The 24940-nt window shown below is 39.0% G+C and overlaps 2 protein-coding genes across 3 annotated transcripts in view; both read right to left on the reverse strand.

Annotated features, from left to right (window-relative positions):
• The window catches only part of flt1 (fms related receptor tyrosine kinase 1), a 31176-nt gene extending 23448 nt beyond the window's left edge, over positions 1–7728 (reverse strand). The window contains exons 1-4 of one of the 2 annotated variants that reach the window (XM_081353040.1): positions 7461–7728; positions 3588–3684; positions 2778–2989; positions 1668–1792 (exon numbers count right to left, since the gene is read on the reverse strand). In XM_081353040.1, the coding sequence (XP_081209166.1) occupies positions 1668–1792; positions 2778–2989; positions 3588–3684; positions 7461–7518 (492 nt within the window). In that variant the 5' untranslated portion in view covers positions 7519–7728. The remainder of the gene's footprint in view (positions 1–1667; positions 1793–2777; positions 2990–3587; positions 3685–7460) is intronic. The other variant, XM_081353039.1, reaches the window with a different exon arrangement.
• A 1385-nt stretch (positions 7729–9113) lies between these two features.
• LOC308682527 (suppressor of tumorigenicity 14 protein homolog) lies at positions 9114–24880 on the reverse strand. The gene is made up of 19 exons (XM_081352284.1): positions 24618–24880; positions 23020–23191; positions 21565–21692; positions 20229–20296; positions 19031–19221; positions 18826–18951; positions 18247–18466; positions 16244–16386; positions 16046–16143; positions 15758–15867; positions 15434–15567; positions 13452–13556; positions 13274–13372; positions 12946–13059; positions 12641–12760; positions 12363–12546; positions 11394–11665; positions 10168–10304; positions 9114–10091 (listed from the first exon to the last, which is right to left on the reverse strand). Exons 1-19 carry the CDS (start codon positions 24702–24704, stop codon positions 9924–9926), a joined length of 2676 nt encoding a protein of 891 aa, XP_081208410.1. The 5' UTR covers positions 24705–24880; the 3' UTR covers positions 9114–9923.
• Positions 24881–24940: the final 60 nt, after the last annotated feature.

Below are 24940 nucleotides of genomic sequence, written 5' to 3' on the forward strand. Positions count from 1 at the left end.
CGGCTAGGCCCTCAGGTCAGCTTCTGGAAAGGCCCTGCTGGCCACTTTCACAGCTTCAGCGAGAGCACGGCCGCCTATGTATTGTTCCCTACGCGAGAGGTGCAAGATTAAAAGATACATTGCCAAGTGCAAAATCCTCTCAGGAAAAAAACACTCTACCAGTGTGTGACAGTCCAACTTTGAGAAGGGTGGAGAGAACTCGTATTTATAGCACGATTGCCTTTTGTATATCTGTGCGCAGGGTCAGCAAGACATAAACAAAGCAAACAGAAATGAAATGTGGTGCTTTTTTGAGCAAGGAGGGAGGATAGGGATGTCATATCACTAGCATATCCTAAAACAGTTTCCATCCTGCATGTGAGGAGCCAAAGGCAGCTCGAGGGGAACTGGTCAACTTGTTCTTTTCCGTTTCCCCTTCTCATCTGAAATACATCTCAAGTCCTTTTTAAACCCTCTTGAGACAGTCGTTACCATATTTGGACTCATCCTAAATCTCCAGAGATGCATTAGTGAATCTAATCATTTCATAAATGCACAGCAAGCTATTTTTTTAATCACTATAGGTAAAGCTTCATTCCTGAAATGGCTGTGTCTGTGCCAGCAGCTGTGGAAGACATCAGTCTGCGTGAGGTGGTCTCGGCGTCATCTTCTTGGCTGTGTGCAGTGCCAACAAGTAGAGGAAGCTGTGGGCGCCGCTCACTCTGAGCATCGGCTTAAAGTATCCATTTCACGCTGAGCCAAAAAGACTTCTGTACATCCCCTCCACATGCCCGCACAAACACACTTACATCCGAACTGGCACAAACATATGAGTGCTTGCCCTTATAACCTGGAGTGATTGTGAGATAAGGACAAGGAAAGGTCTTATTTGTGAATGAGAACAAGAGGATGAACTCCATGTATGGTAATGGAAGCCAGAGATAAAAGTAGGGATGGCACGAATGCCTGAGTACAGCAGTACTTGACACCAATGATCGATTCTCCAATTTATCACACATCAATTAGCTCCAACATCGCACAAAGACTTTCAGTCCAGTGCAGCAACAGCACTAAACACTCTGAGAAAGCAAACGGAGCAGAACATAACTCAAGGTGTTAAAATGTGATGTAAGTATGCAGTGCGTAATTACGTAATCTGAGCGAAGTGGAGAAAAAAAGCGATTTCTCGAGTAGACACTTAATAAAATGGCCATCCCTAGACAATATGCCAATTCTGACAAAACAACCAAGCGACAAGTCTTGAAAGCTACTTTTCTAAATAAATGAGTTTTTTGTTCTAAACGGTGTTGAGTTTCTATTTCTCTGGACAGCCCAACCACTGTCAATTCTTATTGGTCAATAATCCTACCTTAAACATTGGCTGTGATTATCTCACACTTTGTGGTCAGTGTTGACTGACAAATGAAAAGCCTGTGTTTATGAGATGACTGAAAAGTTTAAGAGGATTGACACTGTGTCCTAACCAAAAAAAAAAAAAAAAAAAATCATGACAGCTATTTTACAAATAAATAAGTTTTTGTACTGAACAGCACTGGGGTTCTAGCTCTCTGAACTGTCAAATCTCATTGGTCAATAATCCTGCATATTAAGCATCAAATATCTTTGGATTGGCTGAGACTGTGTCACAAATTGTGTTCAGTGCTGACAGTCACAGTTGAGACACTCACCTTGACCAACGAGACTTTGGTGTCTGGGTGTGTGACTCTGCAGGGGAAGACCAACGGCTCTCCCTCCTTCATGTACACCACATCTGGGATCTCCGACTGCATCTTCACAAACGGCCGCTGGCTATCTGAAACGACCAATGCTGAGGTCAGGAACAAACAGACACCACATACAAACGGCAGATGCTGACAACAATCTAGAGTCAGCAACAATTACAGAGAGATTGCTCGCTTGTTATCAAACACTCTCTCTCTCTCACTGTTGTTTTCTTGGTTGCACTTTCGTCTCAGTTGCAATATTCTTGTGGCAATGAAAGGCTTTGGGTGTTGCTCGCCCCATTGTTTGGTGTTCTGCTGTTATTAAAGGAACGGAAAATAATATCTGAACGTTTTAACAAAAGTACCCCAAGGACTGCTGGATGCTTCCTTGTCGTGCTTTGATTCAATATAAAGGACGAAGGGTGAGGCTAAATGGACATGGCCGCGAGAGCGATTGATGGTCCTCAGGGGCCTTGTTGGCTAACCGGGGGCCGCACCTAGTGACCTGGGGCACCCCTTAGCCTTCCTTAATGCCTGACCAGGGAGGATCCGAGCCTCTTATGCCCCGGAATGCCCTCAAGGTGCCCACTCCCATGCACAGACACGCATCCTAACAAACATACACAAGAAGACATCGCATCCTCTATCCTTGTCTCCAAGTGTCCCTCCCCCCAGAGCAGCACAGGATACGGACAGCCGGGCTGAGGGAGATAGATAAGGCCGGGTACCCTGGGAAAGGCTGCCCAAGAGCTGAGCCTTTCAACAGCTGGGGCTATTTCTGTCCCCTTGAGGTTGCACGTAAAAGAAAGTTATAGTTTAAATATAGTCAAAAATGAGGGAGGACAGCCTACGGTTCGAGCGAAAACAAAAAAATGCCAGTGTGAAACCGTGCCAGACACTCACTTAGTCGGATATGTTGCTTCGAGAGAAAAATGGTGTTTAGGTATTATTTGCTTCCTGAGACTTCCTGTTTGGCTTTAAGCAACAGAAATGGTCAGTGAGATGGTCGAGCTATTGAACGGTGGCTGGAGAGAGAGGGTTTAAGGGTTTGAGCGTTCACCTGAAGCGTCTTACCTGTGATGTAGACATACACCGAGGCCTGTTTGCGCTGCTTTTGGAGGTACCGGCAGCGGTAAGAGCCAGTGTGTTGGGCTAAAGCAGCACTGAGCGTCAGGCGGCTACAGTACTGGTTAGTTTTTCTCCCGCATCGAGTCTCCTCGATCTGGGTGCCGTGGTAGACTTTCGGTACGCCCGATGGCAAAACCCACTGGAGCTCCCACCGTCCCCTGAAACATCAAATTTGGGTTATAGAAGGAACTTTACACCTAACTGATCAGACGTCACCGTCTCTGTGATCAACATATAATGGGGGTCCAAAAGTCTGAGACCACTACTGAGAATACTTCTATTATACAGTTTACTGATCAAAAGCATTACTTTTATGCATAGAATGTGAGGAAAATGATCAGTCAACATGAATTTATGGCTTGTTATTTAGTTTTAGTAAAATATCTTGTTTTTTGTTTTAATGACAGCATCACGTGAAAAGCAAGTTTGTGTAAAACATTTCTCCAACATGATTTGAGAGACTCTTGTGCATAAGAACTTCTGAACTTTTGTACCAAGGGTTGTTTATTACAAGGTTTAAATCAAATTATGAATCATAGATCTTCAGCGTGCTCTCAGGCTTTTGGACCCCACTTGGTTAATTCTCAACTTTTATGCATTCATCTCTCACTCTAAATGTTTACTTAGTAGCCTATTTCTACATTCCTCTTGACTAAAATCAGTATTACCTCAGTTAATCATAAAGCTACTGTATGTTACTCATAAAAAACGTCATGATCCTCCTTTAACCGTGAGATTGTTTGACACATCACTCACCTGCAGTTTAGCTGAAGTGTCTGATTTCTTTCTATAATAAGCTGCTTCTCAGTAACATCCAACACTGGAGAACTGAACCTCCCTTTTGTGTCTGTGTCTTTCAGATAGAAAACACAAAGGTATGTTAGAGGCTGCTGAATAAGATGTTGTGAGGTTTTAAAGAGTGACATTGACCACATTCAGGTGATAAAAATGGTATAGGACTTACACAACATACACTATGCATGCCATTGATCAAAATGAAACAGACCCACAATTCCTGTTAATACGAGTTATATTTTAGGTGATTCTGAGCACAGCACAACTTTTCAAGAGTGTTATTGAGGGGCAATTTTTGAGTATTGTTCAGAGGTTCTTAAGGATCTTTACAAGGCAAAGTTTATACATCAAATATAAATGGAGTTAATGTAAAAAAAAAACACATCTGAAAACATCAGTGCGGTGTGAAAAATAAGATTTTTACTAATATTAAAAGAAACTAATGCATCCAGTTCAATTTTCTTTTTACTGTTGGTAAAAAAAAAAAAAAAAAAAAAAAGGTAGGCTAAATATCAGCAGGTCATAATATCATCAATAGTATTACTTCTTTATATTTTGACAGATAGCCTACAATTCTATATCTATTTAACTACAGAATAATGAATTATATTAAGGTTTTCCAAATGCATTTTTAAACTTTGCATATGGATACTTTCTAAGGTTCATCTTTTATCAGATTCTGAGAAAGTGCAACGCTGTCTCGTTTAAAATGATGAATTTTCATTTCTGACTTTTAAAACCATAATATATGTAGGCCTACATGAAAACATAAGCCTATAACATGCATTTTATGTTATTTATGAAGACACTGAAGGTCAGGATGCCCAACTGAACATAAAACGAACGTAATGAATGAACTATAGACTATAGGCTACGGAATAATTGTACAGACATTTAAAACGATTTATATCCACGTGATGCTGTGACATTAATAGCCTATTTAATATGCAAAATAACACGTTTTGTAATAACAAATACACTAAATCAAAAATAGTGTTTGCATAGCCAACTGCATTTTTTATAGCCTATCTTTTTTTAGTCGTTTGGAGAAAAAAAACCCGCTTAATTGTGGGTTAAGATAGCACATAATTCAATATGATTCTAAACATCTGGTCTCGATACAGACGTGATCTTTACAATACGGACCGCTCTCACCATTGTTTATTGCTTTTAAAAACGCAGCCTATAGCATCATTTCCTTTCCATTATTCACGCGCTATTCGCAGGCCATTCGCCGTCTATACATTAAAATGGTATTGTAGTAAGACCAATGAAAAAAGGAAGTAGGAGTCAAGCACTTTTTCCCACAGCGAATCCCGCATGGGATTCTATCAGGCTCGTTATCAGCCGGTCCACACGCTGAGGTTCCGTTTCAGGAACCCTCAACAAGAGCGTCGCACACTAATGACAGGACGAAAACATGCCAATTTCAACAAACCTTACACGTCATGTTTGAATAAACGATAATGAACCGAAGTAAAACAGGTTAGAGTTTAAAGACGGGGCAAGTAAGAAAGGACAGCCACTGTTCCACGAACAAATGCAAATGCAAAATTGACTTAAGTCAATGTAGACCCTAAACACGGCATGCATGTTGCTTGCACTTGAGAGTGACTTTAATTATAAATCATAGGAAACGAATTTATCAACGATACGCATTTATAGGCTAATCTATGCGCTTTTAATTCTTCAGTCTGTTATTTGAGTGGCTACTTAGGCTATCACAAACAGAAAAAATAGCCTAGGCTATATAACGAAATCTATAAAGACTTTGTAAAATTGTTTGTTAAACTACACATTGGGAAACTATTAAATAGGTTAAAATGTGAAGTCTATGTCATTTAGGCTACGTGCTAATCTAAAACGTTGGAAGTTACACTGACATTTCTTTTCTTTCGTTCTTTAGAAACATTTCATGAAAATGGTCCTTGATAAGAAAGTTCTTTGTTGAACCCCGAAGGTGTTGCAAAGTAGAACATTTGAACAACAAAAAATAGTCTCTACCATATATATATATATATATATATATATATATATATATATATATATATATATATATATATATATATAGGCTAGCCTATTATATAGCTTTTATTATTACGTGCATTAATTTGCCTATTTTATTCAATTTTAATAGCGATTTAGTTTAGTTCATTTTATTTGTGAACTTGTTTTTATTAGTGCATTTTAGGAATCTTTCTAAAATCCGATAGCCTATTCTATTTAATTTGGCCAAAATGTCTGCAATAGCCTAACTGTAGCCTATATGTTTTTGAGCGCATGCTTAAAACACACGTTTAGCCATTAATCAAGTCCAGTTTTCCATCCTGTGGCGAGTTGTTGACCAATAAAGCACTAATAATCCCACAGTGCATGCGGACAGTACATCGCTTTACCCCCTGCTTCCTCCCCGTGGGTCTGTTTTAGCTATAACACCCTGATTAGCGCTGGTTCCTGCCTCACGGTGGTCATGACCCCGAAGTCATTTATATTAGAACTTCCATTTCACAAAGTCATCAGGCTCAGGAAATAACGCCCTCTCTGATTCAACCGGGGCCAAACATTGAAGACGGATGCCAAGTAAGAGCAGAGAGGTCTGTAGGCTACTATCAAAACAACTTGTCCTGTTATGGCAGGCCGTTTAGGCATTTATTTCTTTAAACTAACTAATGTGTATATTAGTACTTATTCTCCCGGTTTCACAGACAATTGGTTTAAGATAGTCCTAAATGCATGTTTGAGATGTTTTAACTGAAAGCAACATGCACTGACATATCTTAAAATATGTCAGTGCCATTGTTTTGTCAAGATGCACACCAGTAATGTTTTTTTTAAGGCACATAGCCTACTACTTAAATATCCTAATTGAACTAATGTCTAATCCTGGCTTAATCTAAGACCTGTCTGTGAAACCAGGCTATTATTTCATTAGTAGTAATGATGCTTGTACATTATTGTAAGCTATCTAATGTTACATATTCGTCTATTGTGCACATTACATTATTTAGTCTATTTTTATATGCATTTTTATCCAATTATCTTTATTTAACTTTTATTATCTGTTGCTTCTTGCTTTTCTTAGCACTAAAAGCTTTTAGAAGCTAGAAGAAATTCCCTGTGTTTATAAGCATACTAAAGCTCATTCTGATTCTAATCCAATAGTCATAACCTTTCAATTTAGCTATAGGTCATTAGATACAAATCATTAGATACTACTTCACAATCCAGTAACAGTTTTTCTTAAAACAATTTGTAATACACACACACATATATAGGCTATATACCGGTAATTACTAATTGAGTGAGTTTCAGATATCAACTATTCAATTCTAGTCGGTTAGACAGTAGTTATTACTTAATTGTACAGATACAAGTCGGATACGAGTTGGATTAATTACCAGTAGTAATAAAAAAACCGCTACTAATGACAAAAATAGATAGGCTACTAGTTTTAAGTTATAAATGTTACTCGGCTTGCCATAGTGGTGGAATAAGCACAAATCGCTATATAGCGCATTTGATTTGCATAAATTTTCTTTTTCCGTAGGCCTACGCATAATTTCCAGTTAGGCACGAATAAAAAATAAATAAATAAATAAACTCGAACAAGTTAGTAGGCTACATGCATGGATTTCTTCTGTCAAGGTATCATGATGATGCGCTGGTACTGAGGAATGTCACACGCTCACATCCACGCGCATTCCCAAACGGTTCTTCATCCTTTCGCTTCGGTGGAATATGAAACAACGTGCGTATTTGAACAACGTGAAAAATAAATGTATGGCTTAGATGTTTAATATGAATACGAACTTAAACTGATTTTAAAAAACTTACCTTTAGTTAGAACACGCCCTGAAAGTCCAAAGATCATCACAAATAATATATCGAACATTCTCTTGGTCTTGCTTGAGGTCCTTTGCTTGGAGATGAACACCTATGAAGGAAACACTGCAGCTCCAATACTCCAGAGAATCAATTCACCTTACAACACCAAACTCCTCAAACTCTGCTTTCACATGGAGTGGACTGCAATCAACTTCTGTACTGTCCGGAGTATGAACTCTTGAAGCAGGAGCACCATGCATGAATTCCAGTTAACTCTTGCCCATTATGACCGCGGGCTGGGATTTATTCATTTCCCACTGCCTCCGGAGCTTCCGTGACGCTCATCGACACACCCATCCCGCGCGACTGACGTGACAAGGACCCGATGTTCTGCACTGCTCCAGTGTCTTCCCTCTACTTCATCCATCATATCATGAATAAACAAGCTTATTGCTGTAAATGACGAAGTTATCCCACCCTTGTTATCCTTAAAAGAGGAGAGTAAATACATGAGGGGAAACAACTGAGCTTTCTTTCAGTGAGACTAGGAGTGAGAAAAAATATCAATGTGAATTATGCTTATAGCTTATGCAGCTGAAATATTAACAATGCTAAATATAGGAAGTTAATAAATTAATATAAAAGTCGGTTGCACTTTATTTTACAGTAAAGTGCACTTACGTGTAGTTGCAGTGTACTTACCTAAGAAAGTACTGCTTAATATAAGGTAACTGCATGGGTTAAGGTTAGGTTTGTAATAACTATAATAAGTTCATAGTATGTATGTATGGGGAACAGGACTGTAAAATAAAGTGTTACCAAAAAGTCAGCAATTAATAATAAAGATCACAGAGGAATAACTGTATTATTCAGATATCACTCATTCATTGATCTCAGTTATAATTCTGTGAAATATCAACTTTGTCTCAGATGTTTCTCCTAAAATTCCTCAGGAGAAATAAAAACGGCCTAAATGAGACTGCTGTCATACAGAAAGAGTCAGGTGAGACAGGTGAGATTACTTCAGATTATACTTGAGACTATTTTTTTTTATTTGAACATTTAATCTTGTTGTCCAGGTCAGGAGAAACAACTGAGACTTGTTTGTGAGTTTTCGTACATCTAAATAATACATATGTGACCCTGGACCACAAAACCAGTCACAAGGGTAAAATTTGTTAAATTGAGATGTATACATCATCTGAAAGCTGAATAAAGAAGTTTTCCATTGATGTATGGTTTGTTAGGACAATTTTTGGCCCATATACAACTATCTGAAAAATCGAAACATTGTGAAAATCGCCTTTAAAGTTGTCCATTTATGTTTGCGATTGTGCTGCATTCACTCACAAAAATAAATGTTTTATATATTTATGGTAGGAAATCTACAAAATATCTTCATGGAACACTTTTGTCTTAATATCCTAATAATTTTTGGCATAAAAGTAAAATCGATAATTTTGACCCATACAATGTATTGTTGGCTTTTGCCACAGATTTACCTGTGCGACATGTGGTCCAGGGTCACATATTACATATTATAACAATGACTATATTCACATAAAATCAGAAAAAAAGATTTTTCAGTTTAGAATGTACTTACACTTCACTGAAACACATGCATGTATATATATATATATAAAAAAAATCACAGAGTGGAAGTAATGTAGCACCTCTTTTTAATATAGTTCTATTTTCATATATCTATTATAAAGTATCAACATTTGCTCAGTTTTGACATTTACATCTGGTTGTCAGGAATACAGTTTGCATAACTAAAGGAGTACTGAGTAATGTAATGTCAAATCACAACCAGTAGAGAGAGTCTTAGGGGCTGCCACTGCTTTCTCCCACTGGAAGAGAAGCCAACAATCATTTATTGAAACAAAAACCCTATAAAACATATAAAATGGTAATAATAATAATAATACAAGACTAAAATTGATGTTGTTCATAATTTCTGACATGCAGTCAATTTCACAGTTGGACATATTTGAAATGGACAATGAAGTGGAGGGTTTATATCATCCTTAAACAATGAAAAAAATCAAAATGATTCCATTACCATGAATAAATGAATGAAAACTAATATTTAGTCACTGTATGCAAATAATACAAATCTTACCAAGAGAACTCATTCCACTGCAAATAATGAAAGATGTGTATCTCTTCAACCTGTTATAATCTCTACACTAGTAGTCCACTGTCGAGGCTTTAGAGAGCACAGTTGTTTTGTGGGTCGTTCTTAAGATTTTGGGGCATAAAGAATCACAGAAAGGAGTGAAGCTGCTGGCAGACTGTGGGTGGAGGTTTAAAACGCGAGCAACAGGAATTGGTGGGAGATTGCTTCCGATGCAGAGGTGTTGATGTTTGCTGTGTCTGGGCACCACGAAAGCTGGGCCGGTGCACCTCGATCGTGGGCAAATCACCCGTTCTCTGGTGTAAATATATGTGTGCGTATGCAAGTGTGCGTCACACCTGGCCTTTCGTCTGCTGGTGAATCCAGTCCGTGAACTTTATGACACGTGTGTAAACTCCGGGCCGGTTCTGTCGAGCGCAGCCCTCGCCCCAACTCACAATGCCTGCTAGAAACCACCTGCGGCCCCGTTCCAGACACACTAAAGGTCCCCCAGAGTCTCCCTGTGCGAACAAAGACGTGAATATAAGAACCGCGAACACTGACAAGCACACAAACAGTGACTAAGTGCACACTAACCTGACAAGCATCCACTCCTCCCTGAACGTTTCCGGCGCAAAGCATTCTGGGAGTGACCGCATCATCATACATTTTATTGCAAGTGTGGTGACTGATGATGTTAACAGTGGCCTCCTGCAGCAATGTGGCCAGTTCACCTGAAATTTAGAAGGTTTCAGATAAAAACAATGCATTTAATGATCTTTACAACATAATTACTTGTATAATATTAAAGTTTACTGATTTGCAGATTAAAGGAGAACTCCGGTCAATTTTAACATTGAGCTCATTTTATTGTACATTTGGAGTGCTGTCAATACAGAGAAAGTAATCGATTGCCGAGTTCACGCGCGTGATCATAGGTAACTAAACCTATGCGTGTGAACTCGGCAATCGACTACTTTGGACTTCAACCGAAAAACAGGATGTAAACAGGTATTTGCGCTGGCTTAAATAACATCATTTTTATACATATCTTTTACATCTACTGCAGTCAGATCCACTCGTGTTCACTCTGAAGGAATCACTCACATTTTCTGTGCACTTGTAATGACACATCAAGGATGTTAAGAGGCTAAAAGCTGGTTTAGTACTTGCCCTATTGAAGTCAACAGGGTGCAAATTTTAAAAATAGAATAACTCGGTGTAGGCAACACCGATTTTTGTCGTTGTTCTCTGTATTGACAGCACTCCAAATGTACAAAAAAATGAGCTCAATGTTAAAATTGACCGGAGTTCTCCTTTAATTGCAAACCATGATATAGTGAAAGTTTATCATTCGCACTTGTTTGTTCTTGACAATGTATACATTCAAGCGATTTTAAACCATTAGAGCACAAGAAGAGGAGAAAGAGAACTTGATCGTGCGTGGTTATCTGAACGTACAACCGCACACACCCAAAGTGAGCACACACACACACAGAGAGAGAGAGAGAAAGAGAGAGACTTTCTTATAATATAAGAATAAATTAAAACCAACTTCAGTCATTTCTTATTAGTTACACATGCATTTTAGTATCAATTTTAAATAAGATCACCATAAAAATGAAACCAAACCAAACTCAAGTAGCACTACAGGTAGTATAGCTAGTGTGTGACATTCCTGTTTCAACGGGGATCCTGGGGGATTTTTCAGTGGTAGTCTGATCTTTAGTCATCAAATGAATCATGTGTTTAAAACTGTGGGTAAAGTCAACAGAACAAGAACCAATTGTTTGTTCTGAATGTGTTTCTACACTGTGCCATACCTTCTTCTGTCAGAACCCCCCATCCAGTGACAAAGCAGCTGGTTCCAGAGGTGAAGGCGTGAGAGGGGGCGGGCACACAGACGGGCTGTACCAACTCATTGAAAAAGACAGGGGCGCTTAGTTCTAGTAGGGCGATGTCATAGTCAGAGGTGAATTGGTCGTATTGCGTATGCAAGACAATACGGCGGATTTGCCTGGTGGCTGCTGCGTTGCTGACCGAGTTCATTACTCGCATACCCATGTAGGCCCTCCATGAGCGCGCATCAGAATACCTGCCAAAACATGAGCAAACACTATACCTGTAGCTTCACATGTTTCGGAGTCCAAGAGACAACAGATTTAGACAGTGTGTATATTAAAAAATAAAATAAAAGCGTTTAAAGATTTAGGGTTGGTTTTAATGTTTTTGAAAGAAGTCTCTTATGCTCACCAAGGCTGCATTTATTTGATGAAAAATACAGCAAAAAACGCAATTTTTATTATGATCAATGTTAAAAACAGATGTTCTTTGATTAATAGAAAGTTTGGTCACACTTTAGATTAGTGTCCAATTATCACTATTAACCAACTATTAACTATGACTTTTGCCTCAGTAAACTCTTAATTACTGCTTATTAATAGTTAGTAAGGTAATGGTTAAGTTTAGGTATTGGATAGGATTAAGGGATGTAGAATATGGTCAAGGCATTAATATGTGCTTTATAAGTACTAATAAACAGCCAATATGTTAGTAATATGCAAGCTAATAAGCAACTAGTTAATAGTGAGAACTGGACCCTAAACTAAAGTGTTACCGAAAGTTCAAAAGAACAGCACTTATTTAAAATACAAATATTTTGTAACATTATATATTAAATATCTTTCCTGTCACAGGTTTGGATCAAATTAATGAATCCTTGCTGAATAAAAGTATTAATTTCTTTCAAAAGAACCTTAACTGGCAGTGTAGGTGCCTGATTAAAACCTCACTTGATTGCATCTGAGTCCTGAAAGCAGTGAGCGGCAGAGACGAGCCAGCGGCTGGCCACCAGAGATGCCCCACAAACATGACCATAGCGCTCCATTTGAAGGCTGACCTGCCACGGCCATGAGCCTGTCTGGGCATCGGTTCCACCCACAATCTTTGCCCTCTTCCTGGGCCTTGTGCCACAACCTTCATGCACATGTGTATGTTGACATTTGTTACTGTTGCAAGCATTATAGGCAGTTAAATTGAAGTAAATATGTCATTCTTTAAACATACTCACCGCAGCGCAACTCATCCGAACCGTCTTTGCAGTCTTTGATGCCGTCACACTCCGGATTGATCTTACTCAAGCACTTTCCACTGCCACATTTGAAGGAGGAGGGAGAGCATCCTTTTGAAACTGCAAAAAATGTCCAAAAAAAACACTTTAGAACACTATGATCATATGAAACATTATACATGTGTTCTTATTATGAATACGTTTGTATACAGAAAACCATGTGGCTTGATTGTCCAAATACTTTTTTGGGCCAATAAGCCCTGAAAGATGGCAACCGAATTGTAGGCAAAGTGGGTTTTAATCACATGCTCTTGTGCAGTTGAGTTCATCGCTGCGATCTTTGCAGTCCACTATCCCATCACACACTGAGGCTTTGGGGAGGCAGATTTTGTTTGGGCACATATGGTAGCATTTACCACCTAAAAAGTGGACAAATTGAACACAAAAAGAAATGAGCTTGACAAACTCATAGGTGTATACACGTGCGCGCGCACACAAACACACCAGAACTTAGTTAGGTCTTACCACAAACTCTCTCCACACATCTGTAGCAATAAAAATAGACATCTCTGGGTATCAGTGAATGCAGGAAGAGCATTAAATCTTCATAAGGACGGATAAAGACACTCTTACCACAGTTAGACTCTTCACTGCTGTCACCACATGCAGTGTTACACTGGCTGTGTGGTCTGCACTGACCGTTACAATAAACTTCTCCTGGTTTACACGTGTCTAAAAGCAAAGTAAAGCAGGATTAAATAAGACAGCAATGAACAGTAGAAAAGAATGTAAGTATAACTTATGAACTTACTGCATTTAGCCTCATCTCGTCCATCAGAACAGTCTTTTTCTCCGTCACACACTTTCCTCAGAGGAATGCACTTGCCATCTCCACAGCGGAACTGCCTCGGACATGCTAATATCGGAGAATAAACATGATCATTACTTCCTGGGGTGTAAATTTATGCTCTGAAAATGATTCAGAAAGATTACATTTATTTTCTTTGTAATGTCATGATAAGTCAAGAATTTTATTTTGGTTAAGAAATGAATCGGTAACTACATTTTCCATTTCCCAAGTGAGGTACAAAATATGGCCTCATACTCTTAAAAAATGAGCTAATTTTTATTTTTCAACAAATGATCAGTGAATGGAATAATTTAATCTTCAAAAAAAGTTGATTTTCGGTCAAATCGATGTTGCCCTAGTAACTTGGGTAACAGGGATGAATGATTGAGCTTAAATACAGTAAGCATCACTGAATAAAATTATAAGGTGTGCAATTTTTTTTAACAGAATGTAATGATATTATTTATTTGTCTTTCCACCACGTTGTAGAAAGGGTCCAAACGATGTTGCATTTTAGATTGCACAATTTTATAGAATGATTCTGTACATTTTTTGTAACAGGGAAAAACATGCGGCAACAGGGCTGCACACAAATTGTGGGACAGCAAAAATCATGATTTAAAAATCTAATTAACCCCATGCATGAATTATGACAACCTCAGTCAGGATTTTTTTCCTATGTGTGGAAACCCAACTCAGGCTATGAAAACACTCATGCTACCTACAGTCTACCAGAGTATGTCGATTTACTCTTATTAGCTGATAATTCTGATTATGTTCAAAATGGACACATTTCTACTGTAGTTCTGCTCTCTGAGAAAATCTCAGATTGAAATCTACATTGGTCTTTTGATGTTTTCAGACTGTGGGAAAAAACTAGCGATCAGGTGTTTTCAATCTCATCTGAAATGATCAGTGTTGGGGTTAGGGTTAGGGTTACAAGTACATTATGTAATCTAATCAGATTACTTTTTGATGTAACGAGTAAAGTTACACATTACAAGTAACATGAATTATGTAATCAGATTACTTTTTGATGTTACAAGAAACACATTACAAGAAACGTGCATTACAAGTAACATGCATTATGTAATCATATTACTTTTTGATGTAACGAGTAAAGTAACATTATAAGTAATGTGATTACGTAATCAGATGACTTTTTTGATGTAACAAGTAGTTACGCATTACAAGTAACATGCATTACATAATCAGATTACTTTTTAATGTAACTGCAAATTACATTCTAATGACAAATACATTTATTTACAACCAAAAAAGTTACTGCAGATGAAGTATTTTCAAGAACAACAGTCACAGTAATAGTATGAATTGTAGCTGAAATATAGCTAGAGATGCATGATGTCCAAATTAGTGGACAGATGATTAATCATAATTTCCTCCCAATCTAAAAACAATACTTGGAAAATGTAATAATGATACGACTCCTTAGATGTTACAAAAAAAATTCACCTGCAAGAGTCTTCTAGGACAAAAGGAATGGATGGATATTCTGAAGCAACTTGGAATTTCTGACTGGCCGTCGCCATCTTGGTTTGGAGAAAAAAAAATTCCACATACAATGGCTTGCCACTTGGTGGCAGTGTATAGGATGACGCACTAGTGTCCACTCTAGTAGTTGATGTGCAACTGTGCAATCAAAACCCATGCATATGCAAGAAATTGCTTTTGGAATAGCTGTCCACTGTAGTGACCTCTATGCGTGAAAGGGTCAAAATCATTAATAATCTAAAATAATTGAAAATAAATAATTCAAAAATATTACATATTCTAACCCTCATGCTTTACTTTTAATGGCCCTGAAACATCACAAAGCAGTAACAGAGACAATTGTTTCAGATGCAAAACACATACCACAAATCAAACCCCGTTCTACAAAACACAAAACAAAAATGGATAAAAACAGAATACTAAGAACTCACCGCTTTCAGGAGAGAAGGCTCTGTAGATCAGGTAAAAACCTTTATGTGTCAAAGACTCATCCGAATGAAAGTGCAGCAGTACGGGAGAAGAATAGATCCTCTTTCTGCTGTTGTCCCCAATTGGGTTACAGAGCCTGTGGAAATGTAGAAAAAACATACACATGCATATATAGACATGCACACAAACACGCTGTTAGTTCAGCCAAAAAATATGACCTGATTCTCATAGGACGTATTATAAACCTAATGCATGTAGACCCATGTAGGCTCGTATTCCGAAGTCTAAGCCAACTGTTTTCAACACGTGAAAGACATGACACTCACTTGACGCCACCTATTTCCAGCCAATCTTTTTCACAGGTGCTCGAGGCTGGTGAATCCTGAATGTCGAGCATCACAATGGTCACGGAGAGAAGGTATCCCGGCAACGGAGCCTAAAAGTGAAACCAGACTCTCAACGGACGCACTCTTACACAAAGCAGCGGCCACCATGCGGCCCTCGTCTCAAAGAGGGAGCATCCCAGGCCTCTGAATGGGGTTCACAGGGCATGCATGCTAACACTGGGGAAGAGGCTCATGGGAAACATGGGAAAGCCTTTAGCCTTAGCTCACCCTGATTTTCCAGTTACAGTCCACATTTGGAGGGTAGTAGGCGGGGTAGTAAGGGGACGTCACTGTGCCGTTCCATGCAGTGAGGAAACCACCACACTCTATAGAAAAAACAGCGACACGGAACCAAAGAAATTCGAACATCTGAGAGGAATAACCACTACAATGATAGCGTCTCATGCTGACCACTAATTCACACACCGGTTTTGGGTATAGCCTGGAAATAAGCTTTGAAGATGGCTCCTTGCCTCTGACGACTGAATGAAAATGTGACAAGCATGACGTTCCCAGACGATGTCAGTTTCATTACAGGGGACGTTCCTGATATTGGCAGACCACACCATCTGAGAAGAAGAGAGAAGATTGATGTTTTGGCATCTTCAATGACAGCATTAAAACAAAAAACAGTATTCAGGTGTGGATTGGAAAGGAATCATATTGTTAGGGACAAAGCAGCATAAGTTTAAATTATTTGTATGCTCAGATTTCATTTGTGATGACATTCAATTCAAATCTTGATGCGGCGAATTCGAGACAAATATCGACTTATTCCTCAGCACAAACAATCATATGGATTCATATGGAAGACTTGGAATATACTCTACAAAAGTTTGAGGTCAATAACATTTGAAAGTAAATCAAAAGTACAAAAAAAATATTTCAAATAAATGCTGTTCTTTTGATATTTCTATTCATCTAAGAATCCTGAAAAAATGACTAATTTCACACAAAAATATATTAAGCGGCACAACTGTTTTCAACATTGATAATAATAGTAAGAAATGTTTCTTGAGCAGCAAATCAGCATATTAGAATGATTTCTGAAGGATCATGTGACACTGAAGACAAATTCAGCTTTGAGCACAGGAATAAATGTATTAAAATATTTTAAAGGACAAGTTCGGTATTTTACACTTAAAGCCCTGTTTACAGATCGTTTCTGATGAAATAGAACGGTTAAGATTAAAATTTGGACACATGCTGCTGTCCCGAGAATTTTAGGTTTATTTCGCTTTCCCCCCCACCTACAGAATGGCTGCATAGGTGCACTCGAACATATCCTTCCTAAAACGCATTAAACTTTCGTTTACAAAGAGATGAAACTCACCGAGTGGTCAGGGGTGTTCACTGATATGCTCATACAAAAATCGCTGCAAAAATATGCTTTCCAACAGGTGTTTTACCATTCGTTGTAAAACTGTGGATCTATTTTTCCAAACGTCTCACACCCGTAGATTCTTCCGTTGAGCGCTTGAATAATAAACACTCCAGCCCAGTTGGTGGCGATAATGCACCTTTGCCAATTGCAAGCAAACCACTGGCATTTCATTGAATACACAGAAGAAGCAGAAGAAGAAGCGGCGGAGTAATACCGTACCGCACACAGCCCATCCAATTCAAGTCAATGGAGTTGGACAAAAACTACGATAAAACCTGTTGGAAAGCATCTTTTGCAGCGATTTTTGTATGAGCATATCAGTGAACACCCCTGACCACTCGGTGAGTTTCATCTCTTTGTAAACGAAAGTTTAATGCGTTTTAGGAAGGATATGTTCGAGTGCACCTATGCAGCCATTCTGTAGGTGGGAAAGCGAAATAAACCTAAAATTCTCGGGACAGCAGCATGTGTCAAAATTTTAATCTTAACCAATCTATTTCATCAGAAACGATCTGTAAACAGGGCTTTAAGTGTAAAATACCGAACTTGTCCTTTAAAATATATTAAAATAGAAAACAGTTCATTTGAATTGTAATAATATTTCACATTATTTCTGTTTTTGATCAAATACATGCAGACTTGGTGATTATAAGTGACTTCTTTCAAAAACATTTAAAAATCTTGTACAGATGTCAAACTTTTGCACGGTAGTGTAGTTATGAAGTCATACGAAGTTATGAACCACTTTTATAGTGCTTTTTTTGGGGCATTTTTAGAGCTTGACAGCATCTGTTTCCATTATGGAAAAAAAAGTATTAGTTTGATTCAGAAAAATATCTTTCTTTGTGATGCAAGAAAGAACGAAAACAATTCAAATTTTTGGGTGAACTAAACCTCTAAGCATTATAATTCAGTTGTAGAGCACTAAATTAAGGCCAAGAAACGTACAGACTATATTCAGTGCTCATTTAAAAACATTGAGATTACGAACCAAGATTCTGCAAAAGGACAAAAAATGCTATTCTCTATGTGATGTCAAACTTACCTGGCGATGATCTTGTTCTGAAGCGGCAGTAGGAAATCATAAGCAGACAGTTTGTTGGCGGAGCAGCTTCCTGGTGTTGCCCCTTGAAGTGTGAGAATGACCAGTCGCACGACGTGGCCGGACGGCACCCGCAGCCTCCACTGGTAATACGGCTTCTTCGGACTGACAAGACTGAGTGTGCGATTGTTCCCGTACTTAGCGTACAGGTCAAAAGACATGGCTGTTAGGCAGATGGGAGTAGGAAATTATCAGAATGAGAGAATAAATGAAGAATACAATCAGAAAATAATGATTGTAGATGAGTTTTCATGACAGAATGATATAGTATGGTAGTGATAGTACACTGTAAAACCTGCCTGGTTGAGGGACTTGCATGCAGAGTTTACTCAGAGGATTAATGGGACATGGTTGCATTTGAATGGCCTTACCTACTTGTGGCGTAAATTGTGTTTTTCTTACGGCGTATCATGGAGGATACAGAAGAACTAAAGTTAACCAACATTTGGCAACTCAAATGAGTCAGTGTTCATAAATCATGTGAGTAAACTCAACAGGCTTTACAGTGTATTATGGTTGTACCCTGCAGCCCCAACTGCCACTTGCCACTCTGCAAAGAGTTTGGGTTCTTTATTTTTTCCGCTTTGTCATCAGAATCTTCATCATCATCATCCTCCCCAGCATCACCACCGTCATCTGGATTCAAACCTGCAGACATAGAAACGCACGTTTAGGTGTTGTCCTCACTTTGGAAAGGACAAAAACCGAGGGATGAAACGCTCTTAACCCAGCAGACGCAGTGTGTCCTCATCCCTCTCCATGTAGTAGCGTTCCTCGTTCTTGCTAAAAAGGACCTTGTTGGTTCCAGGTAGACGACGCTGCAACCGGGCCGGATTCACTCTCCGGAGTTCCTCAGCAATAGCAGGAGGAGCAGAGAATTTACTCCAGTAGTACACACAAAGACCTTCCACTCCTTCACTGTCATCAGGACACATTACTTTTAACAAGATGACGACACCTAAAACTGGTTTAGTTTGAGTTGATGGGCTTTGAATTTTAATTTGCTAATGGTCGAGTGGTCACATCAGAGCAACGCAATGCTATCTATACCTACCTATAACATCTGCATCCGCTACAACAGCTGTGACTATAAGTCAAAGTACTGAAGATACTGCAAGATCATTTCAGTGTTATTGTTAACTAGAGCTGAAATAATTCAAAATAGTTTTCAGTGATCGAAATAAATCTGAAATAAAATTGAATTTAAACTTAAAAAATCTGAAATCTGAAAATTGTTACAAATGTTGCCTTGGCAAATAACTGAAATAAGTTGCAGTACTAAAATGACTAAATGACTAAAAATAAATGAGAGGTAAATAGAACTATTTAAAAAAAACGTTGAAAATCACATACAATTACGAATTAAAATGAAAACTTATATATAAGCTAAAATATAAGCTAATATCAAAAGTTTAATAAATATTTTAATACTAAGTAAATAATTCTAAAACAACACTGGATCTTTGTGGTTTATGTTAACAGTTGTCACAGTCTTTTTATTTGCTATTGATTTTCTGTTATTCTCATTTGTTTATTGATTTTCTTAGCCAATCAGAAATAGGCCTAATTTTGCATGTTTGGGTTTGTTGAGGGCGGGGTTTTGAAGAGAGGTATTTAAAGGGATAGTTCACCCAAAAATCATTTACTCGCCTGGGGCCCATCAACTGTTTAGTTACCTATATTCTTCAAAATATCTTCTTTTGTGTTCATCGGAAGACAGAAATTCATACAGGTTTGGAACAACATGAAGGATGAACACATCATTTTTGGGTGAACCATCGCTTCAAAATTTGTGCAATTACTTAAAGCACCTTAAAATGTGAAAATTCAATGATTATTGCACACAAATCAAATTATACAATGTGCACACAAATGCAATGTATAAATAAAAAAATAAATTGTGACGTGTTTATGTACAGACTCACCTAAATGCAATAATTCCTGAGTGCTGGTAATACGAGCTCCACGGTGAAGAATCATACAACTCTGAGAACTTAGATCCACGGCACATCAACCGAAAGGAAGTAAAGAGATGACAGAGACACCATGAAATAACTGATTACCATGACAAACATCAGCCGCTATTGTATTTCACATCCATCTCTGCACACCGCAAACAAACCACTGATAACATCTACCAAGGTCGTGAAGTTTCCGTATGGCATAGCCTATACAGTGTCCCCGGGACGTCGCAGTGACATCAGAGCCACGGAAGGCGTGACATCACTGAAGAAGGTGAGACATCAGTGGCCCAGGCGAGACCTGCAGCCATGGCACAAAAGCGCTGTTCTTGTGAGATTGGCTTTGAGCAACAAGAGCTTTGTGCAACAACAGCGCCATTGTCTGGGGCTCAATGTCATCCCGAAGTGCTGGATGGAGGGGCGGGCAGCAGATTTAGACCAACTTTTATGAGGAAAGGCGCACACTTGCAGGCCGTCACTTCTCACAATCGCATTCCCTTGCTATTAAACTGGATTACAGGCACGACACAGGTTGCGTTTAGGCTAATTAGAGCATCGCACTGGACGAAATGCAACACTTGGCCAGTTTCCTCATCGGCCTCTATTAATCTGCGGACACAAATGCCAACCATTCCCATGATACTGGCACACACTGGCCCTTTTGGCCCACACTTTCCTGCGCTCTCTTTCGGTGGCCTATATCCTTACTTTCTCTCTCTCTCTCTCTCTCTCTCTCTCTCTCTCTCTCTCTCTCTCTCTCTCTCTCTCTCTCTCTCTCTCTCCTGGCCTACTCTGTCCCCTGGTCTACCTTTCTTTTCTCCGCTGGCTGCAGCCTCTCAGCAAAGAGGTACAGAGCATCTGATTGTGTGTGAGGAAGCCCACAGACAATGTTTTTATTGAAGGACTGCTCTTCCTCTCACTCAGCCTACCTAGGCCCTGTCCCTCTCACAAACACCGTTCTTGTCCTCGGCCCTGAAAAGCTGCAGTCCTCTGGGAGCCGGTCTCACCGCACCGCCTCACACCGAGCCGAGCTCCGGTTACAGCTGGCTTTACATTTAAGAGGGCCACGGAGCGGCCGAAGACTCGGCAGGGCCTGCTTTACATTTAAAAGGGTGACAATGAGGGACGAGCGCACCACTGGACCTGCAGCTCTGGCGGACTTTGCGTCTGAAAGTGCCAGGGGCGAGCATCGTTCCTTGAGTGGTCTCTGGAGAGCGGCTGCATTCCGGAGAGATCACGGAGAAACCGGCTTTGTTGCCGAGGGCGGCACAGAGAAACTGTTATGTATGTTTATGCTTACGTAATGGCTTAGCGCCTGAGACTGGAGGCGGAACTGTGTAGACGACGGGTCTGCCAGGTCTGGAGAGAAACTGAGGTTGGAGAACTCGATGCTTCCTCCAAGGTAGAACACTGAGGGCGATGGAGAGGCTGCGGGAACAGGAACACACATAATATTATATTTTTAAATGCTCTCAAAAGTTTTAAATGTTGATTAACTACGTATCGTAGACCCAAAAAGTGTCTGGACACTTGAATTATATGACAAAATGTCAAATCAGGTGACATTTGTTTTAAAGAAAGAAGCACACAGATACTTTTCAAGCAAAATATTTAATTTTTAAGAATTTATGCAGGGAAAAGATGCAATTTAGATGCCATATATTGCAAAAAATATAGTGTATATACATGCACTAAAAACACATTTGAACAAAAATGTCATTTTCTTTTTTCTAGTTACACTACCTTTTAAAAGTTTGTGGTCTGTATTTATTCCCTTTTTAAAGAAATGGATACTATTATTAAGCAAAAGTGACAGTAAAATCATTTATGTTACAAAATATGTTTATGAAGGATCATATGATACTAAAAGACTGGAGTAGTGCCTTCTGAAAATTCAGCTTTGACATCACAGGAAAAAATAATTTAAAATATATGAAATTTCTATTTCACAATAAAACTGTTTTTACTGTATTTTTGATCAAATAAATGGAGCCTTGGTGAGCATAAGCATTCAAAAATATTACCGACCCCAAACTTTTAAACTGTAGTGTTTATTTAGACAGAAATTATTTGAACAAATTATTTAATAATTATTTGAACACTAAATTTACTGTATATCTACTAAAAATTATCTTCATCAGTTGATTAACAGTAACTGCAAAACAACTGTATGAAGTTAGTTCTGACAAAAGGTCAATGACATTCATACATTTTTAATACGGATGCACGATATATCGGCCACCATATCGGTAGCGGTAGGAAAATACAGTTAAGTGCAACATGTGCTGTCATATAGGCAACATAAAATTATAATGAGTGCTTGGGACATGGGTTTAATGTTGAGACTTTTGTTTTTGTAATCCGACTCTCAACAATTCTATAATTATTTGGTTTTGGATTTAGATTTATCGGCCAATATTAGCGGTTATCGGCTTTCAAACACAAAGAATTATCGGTTATCGGTATCGGCCAAAATTTTCATATCGGTGCATCCCTAATTTTTAAGTGTGACTTTAAAATCCAAAAGTGTCTTAACATATTTTGGGGGCCACTGTGGATCACGTCAATATAGAAAAATATCTACAGCAGCCTAATGTATACGAGTAGCTTATCAAGCAAAACAAAATAAGAATATTTTCATGCTCTCATTGAAGACTCTTCTTGGACAGCCGAGGATGAGAGGCTTCACTAGCTATACTGGAACATACCAGATCATAATCTCAGCATTCCTCTACAGCAGAGGGTCTTAACTTACATGCAAGGAAATGGAGAGTCAGTGCAATGGCAGCCGAGAGAGGGAGGAGGGGAGAGACTCTCAGCGCCCACTTACTCCATGCCCCGCAATCCGCTCTCTTGCCCACCGGGCTCTTGATGTCAGACTCGCTGCTAGATGGGCTTGACGTCTGGACAGGCTTTGTCACAAAGTCCTGTGAAACACAAGTCGAGAAACGTCACTTGTTGAGAGAGACCGAAACAATTCATGATCATTATCACAACCTTTCTGTCACCCTACAACAACCTATGTGTCGTATTTAATTGGCTCCCCCCCCATCATTCTAAACATCTTTTCATTAGGAGGAAGGGGTCGCGGAACTAGGATATCCTGGTGGGATTCCCCTGCGGAGTCGCACAAAGCGTAATTTGAGGGTCTGCTTTCCCACGGCCTCTCTCAGCGGTGTCAGCACTCCATCTTTGACAAGCACATTCATGAGACCATCAAGACCAACTTTAGACGCAGGCAACCCCGTGGCCAAACTAAAAGGTTTAAGTTCATTATCACAGCTGAAATGAGCTTAAAATACCTTTTGGTAAGTTTGCATAGGGGAGAGGGGAGTGTTGAAACACAGGGTGAGTTGTAACAGTTTAACCAATTAGAAACTAGATGTATCATACACCCTTAAAAATAAAAGGTTTCCAGCGATGCCATAGAAGAACCATTTCCCAAAGAACCTTTCTGTGAGCAATTACTAAAAGAACCATTTTTATAGTGTGAAGAGCATTTTAATAATCTAAAGAACCTGTTTTCAGACTATAAAGAACCTTTGTGTAATGGAAAAGTTACATGGATGTTAAAGATTCTTCATGGAACCATACATGCCAATAAATAACTTTTTTAAAGAGTGTACGTGACCACCAAAATGAAGTAAAAAAAAAGACAACTTTTTTTTTTATTTCTTATAATTTGATTGTAAAATATCTATAAATCAGCAGGTTATCTTGGATTATTGGATGTATAACATCCAGGCAAGTTTTTCATCTATGCGTTTTAAAAAACTAGAAATATCATTGCTGACCAGGATAATCAATGTACAACTGGATTGGGTATTTTCACAGAATATAGACATTTGCATCAACTGTGAGTAACTAACTTACAATTAGCCTATGTTTTGTCTATTTCTGTTTTTTTTTTTTTGTTTTTTTTTTAATTGCTGTTTTAAGTTCAAATGTGTCCTTAAAATGAGGTGGTGATGAAAATAATAGTATGCACATAATTTAAAACATCCATGTTTTCGATAGCTAGTTAGATGGAGGTGGCAACAGCAGCACTAACAATAATTTCGGCTACACAAATTTACTACGAATTAAAATACTTCAACTATAGGCTATTTTAATATTATTCCCGTATTGATCTGCTACAAAATAAAATACTTCAATATCAAAGTTTGAGACACAGCAGCACTAAAAACACTGATACACAGATGTTGAAACAATGTTTCCCTCAGGCTCACAAAATAGGATTATGTATTCTGTAAGTAAGAATAAACACTAAAAGTGCTCGAAAGCATCATCACCGTGTAGAATTCGCTAGACGCTGCGTCTGCGCGCGCGGTGCTGATGGAGGGTCTCTCCTACCTGTGCAGGTGCACCGGCGGGGGCGCAGGCTCCCAAACCAGAGACGCTGTAAACTTCGCAGCTCCTGTTTTTGGGAAAAGTCCTCATGGCCCGCTCTATTATGGCTCCGATGCAGCGATACAGAACAATACCTCGGGCAGAGAAATCAGCCCGGAGACGTAGTGCGATCCCGGAGAAACCCGACCTGAGCGGGTCTGGCGCTGCGAGCAATCACTCTCCGTGTCTCTCCGTGAACAGGTGCTGCACGGCACCCAGCATGCACCGCGGCACAAAGGGAGCACTATGAGTAGGTACAATCCACACAGCCATCCGTGCGACAGAAA

Source organism: Scardinius erythrophthalmus, assembly GCF_964197995.2.
Source record: "Scardinius erythrophthalmus genome assembly, chromosome: 22".
NCBI classification, from domain to species: Eukaryota; Metazoa; Chordata; class Actinopteri; order Cypriniformes; family Leuciscidae; genus Scardinius; species Scardinius erythrophthalmus.